This window comes from Cimex lectularius, unplaced genomic scaffold (assembly GCF_000648675.2).
Source record: "Cimex lectularius strain Harlan isolate CLEC.00 unplaced genomic scaffold, Clec_2.1 scaffold207, whole genome shotgun sequence".
Taxonomy (NCBI): domain Eukaryota; kingdom Metazoa; phylum Arthropoda; class Insecta; order Hemiptera; family Cimicidae; genus Cimex; species Cimex lectularius.
Genome location: NW_019392835.1, coordinates 535333 through 553517, shown reverse-complemented (window position 1 = coordinate 553517; position 18185 = coordinate 535333). Strand labels below are relative to the sequence as shown.

At 36.9% G+C, this 18185-nt stretch overlaps 1 protein-coding gene across 6 annotated transcripts in view; it reads left to right on the top strand.

Annotated features, from left to right (window-relative positions):
* Window positions 1–17854, top strand: part of LOC106667157 (torso-like protein) — a 112740-nt gene extending 94886 nt beyond the window's left edge. For 5 of the 6 annotated variants that reach the window (XM_014394889.2, XM_014394888.2, XM_014394887.2 and 2 more), the window contains 3 exons: window positions 3896–4110; window positions 6964–7378; window positions 17353–17854. In XM_014394889.2, coding sequence (XP_014250375.1) covers window positions 3896–4110; window positions 6964–7378; window positions 17353–17748 — 1026 coding nt within the window. In that variant the 3' untranslated portion in view covers window positions 17749–17854. Of the gene's footprint in view, window positions 1–2351; window positions 2371–3895; window positions 4111–6963; window positions 7379–17352 lie in introns of those variants that run through there. The other variant, XM_014394893.2, reaches the window with a different exon arrangement.
* The last annotated feature ends 331 nt before the right edge of the window (window positions 17855–18185 follow it).

The following is an 18185-nucleotide window of genomic DNA, read 5'->3' as shown; positions in this document are numbered from 1 at the left end:
TTTAGATTAAAAGATATCACGATTTTCCGACGCCAGGACGTGATATCTTTCAAAATCGATAAAAAGCGAAATTACTCTGAAATGGTTGAGAATCGGACCATGGACAATATGAACTTTTTTGTTCATTTTAGGGTGAAGAATCTACTGGAGAAGTTTGTAGCACGAATAGCAATTCACCCTGTATATATATTCTCGAATCATATATATTCGCTTGGTTTAATTGGTTCAAATTCAATCATTCACAAAAATTTATTCTATTCTATTCTAAATACAAATGTTATGAAAATTGTTCAAATATTTAGTACATTCAATCATGGAATAATTTTATACAGTCCAGTTTCTGACTGTAAAAATAAAAACGAAAAATATTGTAATTCAAAAAACGGTATTTCCCCCTTTCTTCTTATACCTTCAAAGGGTATTCAGTCAAATCAGGGTTTTTATTTAAAAAAAAATTGAAGTCCTTTGGAAATAACAAGTACGAAAATAGTAGTCAAATCAATTTCAGCGGAACACCAGGTTGTAAAGAAAAGCTGTGTCCTTTGTTCGGCAAAAAATATTATTAAAAACAAATCAATAAAGCTTTAATTTGATTTCAACTTTTAGACGACATAAATAAATATTATTAACAGGTTTTCCGAGACGGGTAATCGATTGAGGGTATAAGGTCGGGCAACCCTCACTTTTCAGTTACAATTTATGAATATTTCGGAAAGATAAATCCGTTCGCGATCTTTTGGCATAAATAGTTTGAGAGCAATTGTGCCTCGTGCGATTATTCACATAAAGAACCTACATGGAAACTGGGTACATATGAATAACAAGTTCCTCCTTCGTCAAAGTTTGATCTTAATAATCAATTAAAGTTTTTAGTTGAGATAAAAAGTCAATGGCACGAGCGGGATTCGAACCCACGATCTTCGGCCTGATACGCCGCTGCTCTACCACTTGAGCTATCGTGACCTCGATCCACTCGGACACCAACTTCCCTTCTCGACCGCACCTTTTGAATTTTCCCTCCTTTTTGCCATTTTTCAAATGTCGTGTAATCGGGTTGGATTCTCGACGACAAATGAAATTGCCACGGAGAGCTTTTGTGAAGTATGTTTCATTTTTAATCATTAAATTCACTAATTTCGTGGTCCGCTTGAACAATTAATATATTACAATCAATTAAGGTTTTTAGTTGAGATAAAAAAGTCAATGGCACGAGCGGGATTCGGACCCACGATCTTCGGCTAATTGATTGTAATATATTAACTGGTCAAGCGGACCACGAAATTAGTGAATTTTTGATCTTAATCGGAATTTTCGGCGGTTCCAGCTTTTTTGGTTTTTAGCAGGACAGGCTGAAATTTATGGAATGACAACGAGAATGAGACTTGCAATCTCACATTATGCCCAGAATCAATTTCTTCTGATTGAACAGCTCACGGTGACTTTGCCTTTGACTAACAATCGTCTTAAAACCGTCAGATTTTGTAAGAACATGTTAAAATTGGCCCGGAAAATCAAAGAAAGACTAATAATCTTTCGAAATAGCTGAAACGATGCGGGGACCCTTATGTCGATCCCGAAATCATTTCGATTTCAGACCCTCGTGGGAGGTAAGTGAGAGTCCGCAATGTCACGCTTTGTCGATGTAGACACAGTGGCTTGTCAACAGTGCACCTTGGCTAACCATCACTTACCGTCGTCACGATGGATGAACAACATTATCTTTAAAAAATGCATCTTTCAAGTTTAGGTAATGAATGATCAAATCCGACGCAAATGTGTTTGAAAAGATTGAATCAGGCAACACCCAACGGTGTGGTCTTCAAAAGCGTTCAGAAGTAAAATTACTTTTTTTATTCATTCGTCAAGGAAGATACGTGACCACGCCGGTGGGATTGTTATTGTCGCCTTCCTCGTGATATACACATTAATCCGTGAATTGTAGCAAATCCGGTGTAAACTGAAAGAAACTCGACTTAAAATTTAACGAGGTTCAAGGTTGGCGAAAAATTGAAAATCGCTTGGAATTAAAAAAAAAAGATAACGTTATCGATATCTGTGAGTAATTTGGTGCGATGAAATAATACTTTGATACATAGATTAAAAAATGGGATCAAAATTTGCCGTTTCCCCCCACCTCCGACCACAAAAAATGCGAGTAATCGAATTTTCTCTGGTTGTTGTTTTTATTCGTATTGTTAGTCAGTTCCACACTAAAACGGGTTTTATCAGGTGCCTGGTTAATTATTATTTAAATTATTCGAATTTTTGTACATCTGGGATATTTTTAAAGCTTTCTGTGACTAGTAGAACCAATTTTTTACATGAATTTGGGTCATCTCAGGGTTTCGAATTGTCAGTTTTCTAAACACAGTAAGTAACAAAAGTGATCATATTGTCCAACATTTTGGACAGAACATTTCTGTATTTTCCTTTTAAAACTCTTACATTCAAGGTTTTTAAGAAACCTCACATCCCTTTAGGACTTTTTGTGCCCTAAAGTAACAAACAGAAGTTTAGCGTTTTTTAAACATTCCATAAGGAACCCAACTTCGTACATGGTTTTGATGAGCTCTCTATGACAAGAACTTATCCAACTAAACTGCCAACAGCTTTAGATTTTCAAATACGTCTATTTTTTATTTTTTATTGCGTTAGTGCTATACATTTGCATTTATTTGCGTTCAACAGTAATTAAATTTAGTTTTTTAGTTTTTTTAAGTGTTAGTTCACTTTCCTCACTAGGGAGGAAATCGCTGTAGGAAAGGTTTCGAGGACAAATTGGATTTGTTTGTATATGAGAACAATGAAGTTTGATATAAAGTACGTTGTTTGGGCAAGAAAGGATTTTGGACTGGAGAGAGCTCTGGAGGATGGAACGCTTGGCCGATCTCCATTCTATATTTCCTGATTATAGTGGTGATGTGTAGTTGAGCTATCGTTTTTTGTTCTTTTGAGACGAGTGTACCGTGTATGTCTTTTATCAATGTAAAGTACGAATAACGGACATTGGTTGTCGGGAGAGTGGTTGCAGATTCAATATAGGGTAAAGGTTATTTGCTAGGATTGGTCTCGTTGAGTCTGATCCGCTGTTTCCTGAAACATTCTTCTGGCTCTGGAGGTTTCTGAAGGCCACTACTAGCCAAAGAACCATGGAGGGTGAATGATGTAGTCAGGATATGTTAGGTAAAGGAGGTACTGGATCCATGAATCAGAATTTGAGAGCACAGTGTCGCTGGGAAAGAAGTAACGAGTGTAGAGGGTCTAGTCAGGATATCTAAGGTGTAGAAGAGTTGCAGGATTTGGCCCCAAGATTAAAATCATACGATAGCATCTCGGTCTCGTTCTCGAAGGAAGCTTGGAAGGTGCAGAGTGCAGTAGGATATCTGAGGTCGAACGGTTGAGGGATTGGACCGAGCACACTGCCCTGTGGCACTCCCACTCCCAGAGTGTTGGGGTTTATTTCTGTACACAACAATTATGGACATGTTATTGTACTTATCTTTTTAATTTAACTTGTGCTGATCTGTTATTCCTGTAGTAGGCCAGTATCTACGTAAGCTACCTATTCATAGCACTCTGCCCAGCGCAAACATATATTTCCTTCACTGCAGTTTGCTACTTTTTGGTCCCGTTTCATTTTGGGTCTGCCTTGCTTTCTTTCAAATCCAACAGGACGCCATTCCAAAACCTTCCTTCGACAATCTTTCGTGTGGATATCTAATCACTTTGATAATGTGCCCTTATCCTCCCGTTACGTTACATTTATATATTGTTTTCACTTTATTATTTAACACATATTTATTTATAATATTAATGCTTTTCTGTTTTTTTTATTACCAAGCTACTCTGTTATACTAACTATTAACTTTCGCTTTGCTTTGTTGTTTTTTTTCAGAGGATGAAATTCTTCACCCTTGTGATTGGATTCTTAATTTCGGAAATTGGATTAACTCAACAGCACTTGAGGGTCGGAGGAGCCGTTAACCTTTTTGGAAGATTCGGCTACTTGAGCATCTCGATGAGGGTCGTCCCGAGGAACGATTCGGACGGGAAATGGGTGTTTCGCGAGCCGATGCTAGACGTCTTCAAGTCTCTGCCTACGACAAAGCGGTAATTCAATCGACTTTGAGATCTCCATAATAGGTCGAACCGTCGGTCCTCATGACAAATTGCGAGTAAAGAAACGTTTCTGTTGGCTTTTGTCCGGGTCTCGAATCACAACAGAGATCGGCTGAAGTTCTTGAGTGGTCGACTTCCTGCCGGTCCTGAGACGACGAAGAAAGTCGACAAATTTTAAAAAATCTCGGGTAAAGGGCATGTTTCTTCCATTTAGGCAGAATTAATACTAGACAATTCCATAGGTGCAGTTTTAGTCTTTTCGTCCCCAGTTACGGGTACACAGCATTATAACTCTGCTATCATCTAATCCCGAACTTTAGCCTTTAGCTCTTCTACACACCTCAGATAGACAATGACCAATCAATCCAGTGCTTTATTTACCTTTCTTGCTTCCTTTGCTGACTACACAGCGGTGCTACCCTATGCTATGATCCTGGGACATATCCTTTAGCTCCTCTAATAACTCTGTTCTAACTACCAAATTTATCGCCTGGAATATATCTTCTTCTTTGAACGTATAATAAACAGGCGAGTCCTAGTATGTCTCAACGCAGCACTTTCGCTTTATTGGGCGAGGCAATCTCACCGTATAATCTGGTCTGTAAAACTAGTTTTAATCTGCTTTCCATATGCACACCTCATTTGTCAACTAGGTCATTGTGTTATTAAGTCTCATTCGTTTCATGAAAAATGGGAAATTTGACGGAAGTATTTTACAATACCAACTTGAACACAGTGCCTAGACTGCTGAGTCGATCATCCGGATTTACAGCAGTGCGGTGCTGGACAATAGATTTCTAATGTCTTGATGTTCAGTCTTCAAACCTTCAACGTCAGAAGCAGAAATCTTACGACAAAATCGTTTTTACATTACATCACGATGCTTTTTTGATACATTTTTGGGGTCAAATATTTTCGTATCATAATTAGATGTGTCTACTGCCAATAACAATTATTGGTTCATCCCGTTTTTTTTATAAAATCGATGAGAAAACCAGATGCAATAATCAAGTTTTCGACGTGGTATAATTAAGATTCACTTAGCGTAGCGATATGATTGCCTATTCATACATAATTGGACCAACTGCGACTCACATCGAAGGCGAAGCCGGGATCGAGCCGAGAAGCGTAGGGTGTAATAAAATTACAGGGTCACTAATGAACTATTTGTCCACTTTCCGCGCTATTTAGAAATTCTATGCAATCTCAAATAATAATCATAATAATTAGACACTGTTTATACCAAATCCGAATCGTATCTACAACGAAAAGCCCATAGTTTGTAAATGTTTCATTCAATTCTACTTAAAATCCATTATTGCAGTTTTCCCTTGGCGCTACATTCTAGCGTTTTTTATTCATTGTTAGCCTAAATATTATAAACAGGAACGAAATGGTGTGATTGCTTTAAGTTTGATCTGATGGCGCGTCAAAAACATTCATTAACTCACGTCTGAGGTTTTCAAAGATTTTTATTTACAGATTTAAGGATTAATTTGAAATTAGAAAGAGTAATTTGAATTGAGAAAGGTTTAATTTAAAGTTTAAATAATAACTTGAAACTAAAAAGCGTTATTTTGAAATTAAAAAAGTTAATGTGCATTTTAAAAAAATCATTTTAAGTTAAAAATGGTTAATTTGAAATCAAAAACTTGGTTAATTTGAAATTAAAAGACAGTTCAATTCAAAGTAAAAAGAAAACGGATCAATTTGATATTAGCCGTTAGCATCTGAAATTAAAACGGGTGAAATTTAAAAGTAAAAAGAGTTCGTTTCAAATTAAAAGCTGGTTCATTTGACATTAACCATTAAAAATTGAAATTAAATGTGTTAATGCGAAATTAAAAGGTTTAATTTGATAGAAAAAAGATTAATTCGGAGTTAATAAGAGCTAAATTCAACTTAAAAAGGTTCACTTGAAATGAAAAATGTAAATTTGTCATCAAAAAATGGTTAAGTTGAAATTAAAAAGTGTTAATTTAGAGTTAAAAAATATAATTTTAAGTGAAAAATTGTTAATATGAAATGATAACGTGTTATTTTGAAATTAAAAAAATTAATATTAAATTTACATTTTGATGATTGATTTGCATTTTGAAAAAGGTCATTTTAAGATAAAAATGTTTAATTTGAAATCAAAAAGTGGGTTAATTTGAAATTAAAATACAGTTCAATTCAAAGTAAAAAGAAAACTGATCAATTTGATAATAACCATTAACATTTGAAATTACAACGGGTTAAATTAAAAGAGTTAATTTCAAATTAAAAAGACAACTGATCAATTTGATATTAACTATTAACATCTGAAATTAAAACGGGTTAATTTGAAATTTAAAAGATTTATTTGAAATTAGAAAGGTTAATTTGAAATGATAAATGGTTAATTAGGAGTTAAAAATGGTTAATTAGGCAGGGAAAACTGCGGCTGAAGAAAAGAGAGAAGGGAAAGAGATGCAGAGAAAGGTTGTTCGATGTCTCCCATATAAAGCGTGTCATTCTGTGTCTCCATATAGAAAGCATGTAGGAATGTCTCCCGATATGAGAAGTCTGCTTCAGCACTAAAGATTTTATATGTATCCCTTGTTACGATTTTTCGAGACAAAAGGGTTATTGCTAGATAAATGTCTCCTTTGAGTTTCTTTATTGTGTATATTAAGTGAATGTATAGTTTGAGTACGATAGTTTGTGTGTCCTTCGATGGAAAAACGAGGTCTAAAACCCCGGACTGGCCAACAACATGAACAGTCAAAATCAAATTTGTTTATTTTGTATTTTTTTATTTTGATTTTCCGCCGATGTTTTTTTATTTGATTTTTCTTTAATAACAATGACATAAATGTTTAGAGTGATCGACAATTCGGAGAACACAGTTTTTCACGGCGACTTCTACATGGAGTTCTGCGACGATGTCCAGCAACTTCTCCAGGCTTATTTCCGAGAGTTCAGCATCGAGCGACTCGACGAACCGTGGAGAGCGTTCACAGGGAGCTGGTCGGACGTCACCCTGGCTCGCAACCTGGGCTTGAACGTCAGCTACGTCGGCAGCGGGCACTGCTACGTCCTCCTCAGGCTTTCAAGGCACAGGGACTCGGCTTACCTCCCTGAACACTTTGACTTGAGCACGGTCACCCTCCAAGACTCCGTCGCCGCGCAGGCCGCCAGGCTCAAAGTCGGAAATGTGCCTAGTGTCAGGGATTTTGTCAAGAATTTTGGATCTCATTATGTTAGTTCGTACGTGACTGGAAATTCCCTATATCAGGTAAATATAGGATTATATTTGTATAGTGTAAATATAGGATTATTTTGGTTTAAGTCAAAAATATCTTCGCCTTGTACTAATTTCTCCACTTCTCTCCCTCTAACGTTAGATTACACGTTAGATAGATAAACTAGAAGGTGAGGATGGCAGTTACATTTGAAATAATGAGATAAGACTGTTGAAAGATAATCATAGCTTCCTTTTCGATCTTTTGTTATATTGTCTGCTTTCAATGTGTTATGAGAATCTCAGGTTGTCAAAAAAACAAGAAATATGGAGTAAAGCTAAAAATTTCTCACACTACTTTAAACTGGTTTTTGCACAACATTGCATCGGTTCCCAAGAGATGCCGACCATTTCTTACCAAACGTTGCACTTGAGCTAAAATTTTCCCATGGACTATTTCTTCAGCAGCATGTCCTTCTTGCGAGAAAGACTCATAAAAAAGAATTTCATTGTGTTTCTTTTTTACATGTTACCACCCCAAATTTCAATACATCGTATGTCATGTACGTTCAAGGCTACGGAAAAACAACCTCTTGATGATTCAAAGTTTGCGAAAAAACGTCCTGACATTTGAAAGAATTGTGAAGGAAGATCCACTCTGAGCTTCTTCGTAAAATCTCACATAAAATTCTAACAGCTGCGCCGGGATTCGAACCAAGAACCGCTAGCGTGGGCATACGAGTCCAGAAGAAAAATTTCTGGTTGTCCGTGCGGTGACGTTGCGAAGGGTGGAATAGATATAGATAGTCTATTTCTATTGATAGTCTATATCTATTATAGAATAAATAATAGATAGTCCGTTGGGTTAGGCTGGCTCCTGATGCGTCGCTCTTGATGTTGGGAGGTGGTTAATGTTTGTGTTGAACAGTAGGACCGTCCTTCCCAAATTATGGCATCAACAAAACGAGGTTCCATTCATAGGGCCAACACAATGAAATATTTCTAGGTCGTGTCCAACAATTTTGCACGCAAAACTAGGAAAAATTTAGGTTTCAACCATTGGTGTCCTTATTAGTCTATTAAAGCTCAAATTAAAGTCTAAGAAGTTCTAAGAAGTCTTCCTCATCAGTCGTCTCACAGGGTGGCGTTGTTCTTGTTGTTAGCTCTTAATGGTTATGATTATGAATTCTAGGGCTTGATTTATTCCCCAAGCACTACAGCCTTCTGGCTTATTGTAGGAAGGATTTTCTAATTCCTTACTTCAGACCACTCTACTCGATCCTTCAGCTAAGGAGTAATGGATCATTGACTGTCGTTGCTACAATTCTTTTCCTGAGATGTCTTTGTATCCCAAGTTATGTTTCTCCTCCACCTTTGAGCGGTTGCTTCGCATTCGAAGATGATATGGGTTTCTTTCTCCTCGTTGCATAAACTACAAATGACCCCATTATTATCCGTGTTTTGCAGATGTTTTCTCAGATGCCAGTGACCGGTATTCTTATCACTCCTGTGAGTTTAGCCATGTCTAACTGTAGCAGTGAACTCACTTGCCAGTCTTAGTGAGGATAATTTTGTGTACGTTTGCTCTGTCTAACAGAGTTCCTCCAATTTTCCTTTTGTCTTTTTTTGATGCATTCTGTGATGGAGGATTCTATGTTTGTTATTGTTATCCCAAGAATAAGTCAAACAAATCCTCCTCTGGCCAGTGTGTCTGCTTTTCGTTACCCAAAATTCCCTTTTCTCGTGGTACCCAATATCATCTTTTATTTTTCTTTAATATGTATTTTATATTTTTCTGTTTATAAAGGTAATGTTTACAGAGTCATGCTCATTTATTTTAATTTTACAATTTCTTGTCGATGATTCATTAATACTTTCCAATAATAGACTGGGCACGTCACTGGTGTAAAACAGAAACAGAATTCGTCCTAGAACGCTTCCCTGGGAAACTCTATTCAAGTTGTACTGGGCTGGGAAGGTTTCTTAAAGTTTATGTTGCCATCAAGCTTTGTCAAAAACTTGAGATTCGTTTCTCTTGTTCAAAAAAATATGTAAAATTTGCGGTGGAAAATCAACCTCGTCTGCTTGTTCTCGCTGTGCAGTTTATTTAGACGGTATTAGCAATTTTTCCATCTGTAGCAGCCTCTCGAGTTTGTCCAAATGTTTGTTAACAATAATATTTAATATTAACAATTCACATTCAAACCTTAAAAACTGTTTGTCTGGTTTGTCGAGAAAAGATTCTTTTTTTTTTGTAAAATCCACGGGCGTAATGTTACATTTCAAGTTTAAAAAATGCTTAAATGTGTATGGTGAAATTTTATAACATAAAATGGTACAGAATACTGTCTTTATCTTGGTTTATTTATTTGTATTTATTATTATCAAAAAAGTCCATGGGACCGCGATGGTCAAGTGGTTAAGTCGTTCGAATCATACAATATTTACCTTGCTAGTGTCCTGGGGTCAAATCACGCCATAATCCTTCTTTTAATTAAGACTAGCGACACCCAGGGGGTAGTTAAGCCCTCCAGGATGACAGAAGAACCGCTGTCTAAGACAAAAACTGGGTCGTTTATATCACAATCGACCTCGTACTATTTACATTAACAGTCGGCATAAATGGTGCTTCGTGCTAAGGCATTTTAATTGTATTCAGGGGCACAGAGTGAATACAATCGATAATAATTTCACTCTTAATGCAACGAGTCCGGATCTAAGGCGAAATCGCGCGGGATGGAGATTTAATAATTGACCCCTCACGGGACGACATTATTCAAATACTTTCTTCCTGATTTACCAGGGTGTAAGAGACTGGGCTAAATGAATAAATATCGTGAGAGAAGCTTCTTCAGCCCTTGGGAACCATTCCATGTATACCGTGTATAAATCACCAGGAGGATTTCTTCCCCTTTGTTCTAGGATTCGGAACCACAACTTCTCACAAAGGCCTAACAGATGGTTTTTTAATGTATTGGTCTAATTTTAATATTAAGCTTCGAAATTCATTTCCTTAATTTCGGGCCAGAAACTCCTCCATTTCCGAATGGATCAAAACAAAACAAAAAGGAGAAATAGAGGAAGGAGGTGCCATATAGACGTACCAGACAGTAATCATGGTTAAAGAATCCTCGCTAAAACAGGCAAATACAGATAGACAAAGTATCTTCGAATTTCAACGGTTTATGTTTAATTATGTTTGCACATAACTACAATAAAGAAATATGGAAATTAATTTGAAAATAATTTACTATTACTGCATTATATAAAATTGATTGATCAATTCTCAAACCAAATTAAATACAAAATTTAAAAGTTTACTTATTATAACCTAAATTTATCAATTTAAAGAATCTTTTTCTTTTAGTAATTTAATATATTGTAAAGCATGAAATAGTTATTACCATTTTAACAAACGTGTAATAGCATGAAATAGTCATTATCATTTTAATAAAAACTAATAATGTAAAATGTAATTAGGTAAATATGTGATTAATAATTCTCAAGAAAAATATAACTTAATTTACAAAATTTAACTAAATTAAATATAACTTATTATAGCCTAACTTTATGAATTTGAAGAATCTTTTACTAATTTAATGTATTATAAAGCATGAAATAGTTGTTATTATTAACAAATGTAATAATATAAAATATAAATATTTAACATGTCTGGATAGATCATCAGAATCAGAACACCGATCTACTGTCAACCAATTCAACATTGATGACTACGGCTGAGTAGATCCCAGGAGTTCAGTACGAGTTCTACAACTCTTGTAGAGAACAAGACAGCCCACAACACCTGAACTTCTGCAAACTTTACGTATCTCAAAATCCAATCCCAACTCATTGCCACATTCATTAAGCAGTAATGCTCCACCTCCAACATCCGTCGAAGACCTTGCGAAATATCCTACACTGAGGTAATGTAATCTCTCTCCATAGCAATGTTATCGTCAAGGAGAAGAGCTTTCATCCAGCAAGAAGTTACTGGACAAAGAAGAACTTCCTGAGAGAAGAATTCGGAAGAATCAGGAAGAGATTGCAATGGCACATCTAGAAAGTGGAATAAAGATTCATCAACGTTAAAAAAAAATTGGATGGACAAACTATGAATGTCACAGCTGAACTTAAAAGCAGTTGGATTCCTACGATTATCTCTCCGAGGAACAATGCAGCAACTGTCATTTACCCACCAGAACTGAAATTTTTTTCTTTTTATTCTTTTTCTTTTGGGCAAAAAAAGTCAAAGGAGTAATACGGCTAAACAGACTTAAAAGAAGAATCAATCAAGTTGAGTTGAAGGAAATAAGAAAGTTCTCTAAGTCAAAACCTGCAGTGCTTGGGAAATCCCAAACTCTTGTAGTTCCTAGTATCCTCCTCATAATCAGCCTATGAATTGAGTATCACATTGACCATTCGAACCATCCAATTTTCGAGAAGCATCTCCAGGTTAGGTAGTTAATCGCACGTGGTTCAGTTGCCCTCAAAAGATTTATACCAAACGATCGTGGACTGATTTATCTTCAAGAAATATTAATACATTTTACATCCGATAAGGTACTGGTTAATTGATCTTATACCTTCAATCGATTGCCTCTCTCTGAATATTTACCTATGTCATCTAAAACTAGATATCAAATTAAAGCTTATATATATATATATATTATGCAGGGTGGGCAACCAAGACCCGAGGGGTTAAATGCCTGGGTAGACTCGTACCCCATCCCTAAAAGGTCCGGGACTTGGTCGGTTCACTTGTCCTGCATAAACCTCTTGGACTTGTTCACAAACCCCAAGATTTTGGACCACTTTATCTCGGGGAGTGATTTGGTGATGTCCTCTCCTTCAAAGATTTCAAACCTAGCAAACCTATCACACACTGCGAGGTAGTGCCTTGCCGTTTCTACTTTTATTTCGCAGAAGCGGCAAAAGGGATCTGGTAAAATAACCATTACGAAGAGGTGTCTTCTCAGTGGGCAGTGGCCCGTCAGGATACCTATCAGCCTCCTAATTCCCTTCCTTGAGATAGAGAATAGCCATTTCGATTCTACTGGTTTGATCGCCTTAACGAACTCTTTCGATTGCCTGTGTCCGGGGGATAAATTCCACTCCCTAAGGGATTGTTTCATGCCTCAGTTATTGATACTCTCTTTCGCTGTGCTCATAAAGTGAGGTAATACCGGTTGTGGCCCAACAAACGCAGTATTAGAACCTTCTTTGGCTAGGCCATCCGCCTTTTCATTGCCATGGTGTCCTTTATGTGCTGGTATTCAAATAAGGGTCACCTTATTCTCAAACCTGAAAGAGATCCTATTGATAAGATCTACAGTTTCCTCCACCAGTCTTGAGGTTGACAAATCTTTTTGTGATGACCTAAGACTAGCCTGACTGTCAGAAAAGATTTTAATATCTTTTCCCTTAATTTTATTTTCCATAAGTGTTCTACAACACACATTGGCCCAGATTTCCGCCTGAAAAACGTAGGTGTTATTGCCAAGAGGGGAGGAGATGCTGATTCCTAATTTTGGTATGTAGATTCCTGCACCACTCCCTCTTCCTTTGATAAGTGATCCATCTGTGTAGCAGTCTATGTTACGATGGTCATCATCCGGATTGTAATTATAATCACAAGGGGTGACTACCTGAAAGTACTTTTTCCCCGAAGGGGTTTTAATCTTTTTATCACTAACGCTTAATAATTGACCGTTAACCTTACTCAATAGTTGTGAGATTTTCCAGTGACCTATGTTGTTGCACTTATGATTCCAACTGCCCTCGCTAATTAGTCTGTAGCAGCTGATTAGTGCTCTGACCTTAACCTCAATGTGAAGTGGTGTGGTATTGGTTATGATTTCAAGTGCTAGGGTGGGTGTAGTTGAAAATGCTCCTGTCATCATCAAACAACCTAGTCTTTGAAATGACCTTAATTTATTACTATTCCCTTTATTTTCTAGACCTTTCCACCACACTAAAGCTGCGAAAAAGAATCTAGGTAGAATAATTGCAGTATATAGCCATTTGGCTACCCATGGTTTGATGCCCCATGTTTTACCGACAATTCTCCTACATTGTACCATTGATATAGTGCCTTTCCTGTATATGTTATTAATATGACCTTTCCAATCAAGTTTCCTGTCAAGTGTCACACCAAGGAATTTGATGGAATCCACTAACTTTAATTCTATGCCCTGAAATTTAGGGTTTTTAAAATTACCTTATGTTCTTCTCCTGTTAAACATTATCAATTCTAGTTTAGCAGGATTAATTGATAAACCTTTGTCACAACACCACCTATAAAGCAATCCCATGGCATTTTCCATCAATAGTGAAAGAGTCAAGGGTGAGCATTATGGTACCATCATCTGAAAATAATTGACTGTAGAAACCTGAATTATTCAGAAGTTCTATTAAGCTGTTTACTGTAATTAGCCATAAAAGAGGTGACAAACAGCTTCCCTGTGGAAGCCTCCTTTTACATTAATTCTAAGAGTGCTACCACCTAAGCACATATTGACCATCCTCCCCTCCAAGTAGGTCTTCACCCATCTAGTAAGGTGATGGTCGACATTGTAATTATCTAATGCTGATATAAACTGAAGCTTACTGAATTGCGTTTAACCCATTTTTTGCCGATCAAGGGACCCAAATTTAGTTACAAGCTGAGAAAAAGACAGAGAGAAAGACCGAAATAGAGAAAAAACAGAAAAAGAGTGAAAGTCGGAACGAGAGAGAGGCAGAGAGCAAGTGTGAGAGTGAGAGAGAAAGGGAGAGTGTGAAAGAGAGAAAGACAGACAGACAGAAAGTGACAGAGCAAAAGAGCAAAAGAGAGAGAGAGAGAGGGTCAGGAAGCCAGAGATAAAGAGCGAGGAAGAGCAAGATATAGAAAACGCACGAAAGAGAGGGATTGAGTAAGAGGAAGAGATGGAGCGGGTGAAAGAGAGCCAGAGTGAGAGACATAAAGACGGAGGGAGGAGTGGTAAAGCGAGACAGCGAGAAAGCTAGAGAGATAGAGAGAAGAGAGTAAGAGAGAGAGAGAGTCTCTGTGTCCGTGAGTCACACACCACCCAATACACACTCCTCACACTCACCTTCTTTCGTTTCAGGTCAGCCAGGGAACATCTCTGACTACTACCCTGTTTAGGGCGAAGTCCCACAGAGATCTATCTTTGGTCCCATGCAGTACCAAACGTACACCAATCAACAAACACCCCGTCCCCTCAAATCGCTACCTACAAGCTCAGCTTTGTAATATAGAATCTTGTTCAAAAACCTGTGGGAGACGACAGGTTCAGAATTGTGGGAAGTATGGCTCTATCGTCAGCCAATGTGGACGTAGCTGCTAGAGGAAATGTTGAGGTAGTGTCGGTATAAATTTGAGTAGATGACACTAAGATGAGAGAGAGTGCATAGCCATATCGTATCCGGCTGATTGTTCAGGTCAGCCAAGGAACATCCTTCTCTGGCCTTGCTGAGGCTGGATCTCACAGAGTAACCCTTGCTCTCAGTATCCAACATATACAGCAGAGGTCTCTACACATCTCGAAACACCCATTCACGCATTTTGCATGATCATATCCTCCCCCTTTCACATCGCTCACCTTTTCAAGTAACTTGGCTGAAAAAGAGGCGTATACCTAGGCTACATCATATACATTCTTATCGTTAACCTCTATAAGATGTATAATTTTTAATTTTGTTGTGCAAATCTTGACAGATTTTTTCTGGATTTTAATATCTGAGGAAATCAAAATTCTTTCATGTATGCCATAAATCGTGAATCGTTCCGAACCGAACAGGAAGAACGTGGGTGGAAATCGATCGCCCTACTACAAGTCCTTTGAAATGGAATAAATACAAGGCATTTTACCCTGTCGCCTTTTTTTCGATATCCGGCCAGGAAAGAGCGCCCTGTCCGCCGGGAAATTTGTTTATAAAAACCACGACAAAGAGAACAATATTGCCGACGGGGGTTGGTGGATTTGACAAAGGGACCACCCTGTCAAGGGAAGACATCGTTATTAATATATAATTAGGCTGTCATGTGAACGATGCACATCATTTATTTATTATTCAGAAATGTTTTAGTTTTTCTCTCTGTATCAGAATAAATAATGGCTCAGAATATATCCATCCGTGGTATTATTTTATTTATTTACAAAAAATTTTATTTTAGTAAAAGACAGTATTTAAAAAATGCAAAGTGATGCGCATAAAACACAATAATTAATACATGATAAAACATGCTTAATACGTGAATGTCATTAAATTTTTTTAAATTAAATTTATTTATTAAAACTGGTCTTATTAGACCAACCATTAATTTTACAATAATATTATAGAATAAATAAATGTTTACATTCTTATAAACCCATTGGTACAATCAGATTTACATTTCACTATTCACTTTTAACTACACAAGTTCATATGGCTTTGTTCTTTTTAATCTTCTGACCGTGTTTCGGTTATTCTCGTGCTGGCTGAGGCGAGCCTGGTGTTTGGCGGCAAATCTTTGTATTTCCGCCGTGACTTCAGGGATCTTAAGATACCTATGTAAGTCCTTATTCCTTATGTACCAAGGTNTTTAGTATTTCTCCAGTGATAAGGTCATATCCTGGAGTCTTTTTAGCAGGTAAATTTTTAATTTCTCGTGCTACTTCTGTAGGTGAAACTAGCTTTATATTTTCTTCTTGTGGCGCGTTACTTCAAGTAAGCTGCTATTGATGATTTCATTTGGTTTGAAGATTTCAGCAAGGTAACTAGCAAACAATTCGGCTTTTTCTCTGCTATCTCTCGCCCAAGTACCATCCTCTTTTTTTAATGGAGGAATTTGGGCGATTGGTCTTTTAATTTTTCTATGGCCTTCCACAGCGAGTATTCAGTGACTTCGCCTGGAGTTAGATCTTCTAGATAATTTGTGATTGAGTCGTCTTGTAGTTTTTTAGCTTTCGTTTAAGTTTTTGAGCCATATTGTTAAGAATGTTTTTGTCTACAGGGTCTCTTGATTGTTGCCATCTTCTTCTAGCCTTTCTTTTCTGATTTATTAGTTCTTTAATTTCCTTGGGGTAGGTTAAATGATTAAAAATATTATAATTATTGAATTATTATATACTACACTCAGATATTCTCTCAGATACTCAGTATCAGACCGATACAAGCCGGCCTCCGACAAGGGAGTATTTTTGGTCCCATGTTATATACCATTTGATGTACTTTCCTATCCTACAACCATTATTACAATGCGATTCTGTCTTTTAAAATCAATCTCATCCAAGCAACATATCATGAACACCTCGGCAAAAGACTGGTGCATACATGAAATTACAACTACAATACAATTATGTCAGAAATAGTCCGAACTCCTCGCTCCTTTGTAAGTGTTTCCATTCATTTTTTTTCTCGTGCTTATTTGCACATTACATGAACCTTACTTGATCCGAACACTACATACAAACATGCGCATCACAAAACTTTAACTCACTCACTCGCTTTCATTGATTCGTTTTTGAGTTTCTTTACCTACGACTCTAAGCGAGAGAGAGAGGGAATGAGAGAGAAAGAGAGTGAGTGGAAGAGATAGAATACGAGAGGCAGAGATTGATTGATTGATTAATGCGTTATTTATGCGTTATTAGTCGCAATGGTTTGGTCTTACATTTTCTTCTTTTTGATGTGATTCTTACATCCCACGAAAGAGCGAGAAGAAGGAGTGAATGTGAGATAGAAAAAAGACTTTTAAAAAAAGCACAAATTAAAGCCAGAGAGAGAAAAAAAGAGGGAGAGGAAACAAATAATTAACATTTTGCGTTAAGGAACAACCACTTCAACATAGTCGATGAAAGTTGTTGTAGTTTGAAATAGAAAGTTTCGAACATTCGGATTTTGGCATGCAGTGAATTCAGAATGTTAATTATTTACATAATATTCTATGCTTAATTTATTGTCAATTATGTACACGAAGCTTTAAAACGTTTTTTTTTCCCGGCAATTACCATTTTTAATAATATCCTTCTGTTGTTCTGCAGGTGCTGGTGTACACCCCGGCCGTCTACAGCGAACTTAAAGAAAAGCTGCAGAACGCAGGCCTGTCGGCTCTGGAGTCGAAGGAGATAATAGACTTTTTCTCGCCGCAGAACGCAGAGCATTTCGGCCTGGTCCTGGCCGCCAGTGGAAATTCAACCCTCGCCCAATGGGCCCAGTCATCCCTCAGCGGCACCTCCTACTTCATCAAGTACTCCAGCCTTTTAAAACTGAGAGGAAACATCAAACTACTTAAAGAATTAGATTCACTTCTAGGAAACGAAGCTTTACTACAACTTAGTCTACGTACACTCGCTCCCGTCTTTAAAGATAAGTACAAAAGCGATTGGTTTGTCGAAGTCGTTGATAATCACCTGAAACTGTGGGAACTAAACATGTGATATATGTTTAAGAAAGATGAATAAACGGCTACAAGTTTAAGTTATATACATATAAGAATAAATGTACACACAAGAATTATTATAAATTTGTTTTGTTTTGTTTTCATTACTGAAATTTACTTTTGCAATGTGAAATAAAAACACTCCAAAAGAGTTCTTTGTTCTTCTATGCCTCCCTATTTAAAAAAGAATTGTGGTTTTAAATGAAGCAAAACAGCAGCCAAAACCTTGCACGTGTGGTTCATTCATGTGTTATTGAACTTTGTATCGTAATTAAATTTCACATAGTACTTTAAATGACTTGATGGCTCTATGAACTCTTGAGAAAACCGCTCTTTCTTGATCTCTTCTTGATAGGATCAAACTCGTTCAGTGAAATGAAGCAAGTCCTTCAATCCTCAATGAAATGAGAATCAACTCAGTTGGCCTGAACTAAC